At 36.1% G+C, this 2,571-nt stretch overlaps 1 protein-coding gene across 3 annotated transcripts in view; it reads right to left on the reverse strand.

Annotated features, from left to right (window-relative positions):
* Positions 1–2,571, reverse strand: part of PATJ (PATJ crumbs cell polarity complex component) — a 340,997-nt gene that overhangs the window by 122,519 nt on the left and 215,907 nt on the right. For all 3 annotated transcript variants that reach the window (XM_029947821.1, XM_029947819.1, XM_029947822.1), the window contains exon 28: positions 790–881. In XM_029947821.1, coding sequence (XP_029803681.1) covers positions 790–881 — 92 coding nt within the window. The remainder of the gene's footprint in view (positions 1–789; positions 882–2,571) is intronic.

A 2,571-nucleotide genomic window follows, 5' to 3' on the forward strand; every position in this document is an offset into this window, starting at 1 on the left:
GAGAGAGAGAGAGAGAGAGAGAGAGAGAGAGAGAGAGGATAAACAAACCCCAAGCAGGCTCCATGCTGTCAGCACACGTCCTGATACAGGACTCGATCTCATGAACTGTGAGATCATTACCTGAACCAAAATCAAGAATCAGAGGCTTAACTGACTGAGCCACCCAAGCACCCCACACCAGCAGACTTAATATGAAGCTCCTAAAATGTTCCTGGGTTCTGCTTTCCTGCCCATTCTGGGATGAAGACATTAATGACTCAGCAAATGTACCAGCCGATGGTGACAGGAGGAAGGAAGCTAGAAGGCTCTATTATATTGATAGAGAGGATAATCAGCTTCAGAAAGGGAAGAAAATTTAAAAACAGAAATACAAATACTAGCCTCAACCACCAGTTCTATCATATGAAATGTAAATAACAAGAAAGTCTCATAATCAAAACAATCCAAATGTTTCTTAAAGTGGCAGTTAAAAAAGGAAAATATATTTTTAGGATATGGTGATTTTGTTAGACAAAGATAAAATATAGTCTTAGAAAATAATAACATCTCCAGAATAAATCTTAGCTTTTATTTATTTTTACAGAGATTTTAATTTTAGAAAACCAAATGTATAGGGTAGGGGAGGGGGAAAAGGGGTGATGGGCATGAAGGAGGGCACTTGTTGGGATGAGCACTGGGTGCTATATGGAAACCAACTTGACAGTAAACTATAAAAGAAAAAAAATAAATTAACCTCCCCCCAAAAAAAGAAAACAAAGAAAACCAGATGTATGTACATATCTATCTTACCTGATGAAAACCAGTTTGACCTTTGATGAGGCAGTCTTAATGATGGCAGATGCATTTTGGTGGCTTCTTCCATACAGGATCTGATTGTTTATCTAATAGGGAAAAAATGAAATGCACTCGCAAAAATGTCATACGTATGTATAATTTGTACAAAGATATACATGTATATATTTATACATTCATACAAATATATGTGTATATACTTGGAATTAAATAATGAAGTCCATTTATTTTTAAGAGGGTCCATGTAAGACTCTTTAATGCTAAAAAATCTTAATATTCTTTGTAGTATGGGTTCAAATACTAATTGCAAATAGGTATTAAAATCTCTTAAACTGAGTTTTGAAGGCAGTTAATAAAGAGCATAAAGTCCTTGAACCTTTTGCTAACCTTCAAGAGAGCAGTGGTTGAGCTAAATGCAAAAACTTTATGACAGATATATTTCCTACAGCCTTTCCAGATTTCTAAAAAATGTAGAAAACAGACCAATCTGTGGTATTCACCAGAGCTCTGGAGGGTACATTAAACATGATTCTGTAAATGTGTCAAGGTTATTACATAGTATAAATTTTGTTACTCTAGAGGAGATAAATATTATAGCCCCATTTTAAATCAAATTTTAGATCAATTGCATGGAAACACTTTACTATACACAATCAATGAGCCATCTGCTCTTATCCAAGGTATGGTGGGGTTTTAACTTGATTGAGTTTGCCTAAATATACTCTAAAAACATTGACAATATAAATTTTTTCACTCTGGACTTTTCCACTGATAAACTATGATGACAGTCATAATCAATCTTTTATTTCATCCAATTGATAATAGCTCACGCAGTTTTGGCTTTCTCCTCCAATCTCTTTAATAATTAGTTAATGATCTATACTGTCCCAATTTAACGGAGGCCTTGAAACTGTCTACTATTTAAGAGACAGTACAGTACACTACATAAGGAATAGTAAAAAGAGGTTTGTTTTTTTGTAACTAGCATTTGTCTGTCCTTGAGGGCTCTGAAACTTTGTTTGAAGATGTACCTGGAAGAAGTTTTTGGCATAGCAGTTATAATGAGAGAGTACATGGAAATGAACAGAGGTTGGTTGTGTCTGAAATGGGGCTCATCCATCATCTTGAAGTGGTACAGCGGGGTGTACATCAAACAAAGCCTGTTTTAGAGACTGAACCGGAACTACCTCCTCACTATGCCCCTCATTCTGTCACTTCTGTTCTTCACCAAGACAGTCAACCTCCCAGAAGCCCACTGACCTCCACACTATTTCTCTGTGCCTCAGGTTCCTCTTCTTTAAAAGGAATTTAAGCACCTACTTCATAAACCTGTTGTGAGAATTACATGAGATAGTGCCTTTAAACTTTATTTACAATCTTCTTTTTTAAAGTTTGCTTATTTACTTTGAGAGAGAGAAAGTGTGCACATGTGAGTGTGGGGGTAGGGGTGGAGAGGGAGAGGGAGAATCCCAAGCAGGCTCTGTGTTATCACGAACTGTGAGATCATGACCTGAGCTGAAACCATGAGCCAGATGTTTAACTGACTTTATTTATAATAATCTTAATATACAAAGAATTATTTTGGGAGTGTTCAAAATCACTCATCTTTTAAGATTTTTACCTTTTTAAATATCATGTATTTGGGTGCGCCTAACTCAGGAGCACCCAAATACATAAAGCAACTAATCACAGAAAGAAACAATCTCATTGACAAAAATGTGCTAATTGCAGGGGACTTTAATACTCCACTGACAGCAATGGATAGGTCAACCAGACAGA

This window comes from Suricata suricatta, chromosome 8 (assembly GCF_006229205.1).
Source record: "Suricata suricatta isolate VVHF042 chromosome 8, meerkat_22Aug2017_6uvM2_HiC, whole genome shotgun sequence".
NCBI lineage: Eukaryota > Metazoa > Chordata > Mammalia > Carnivora > Herpestidae > Suricata > Suricata suricatta.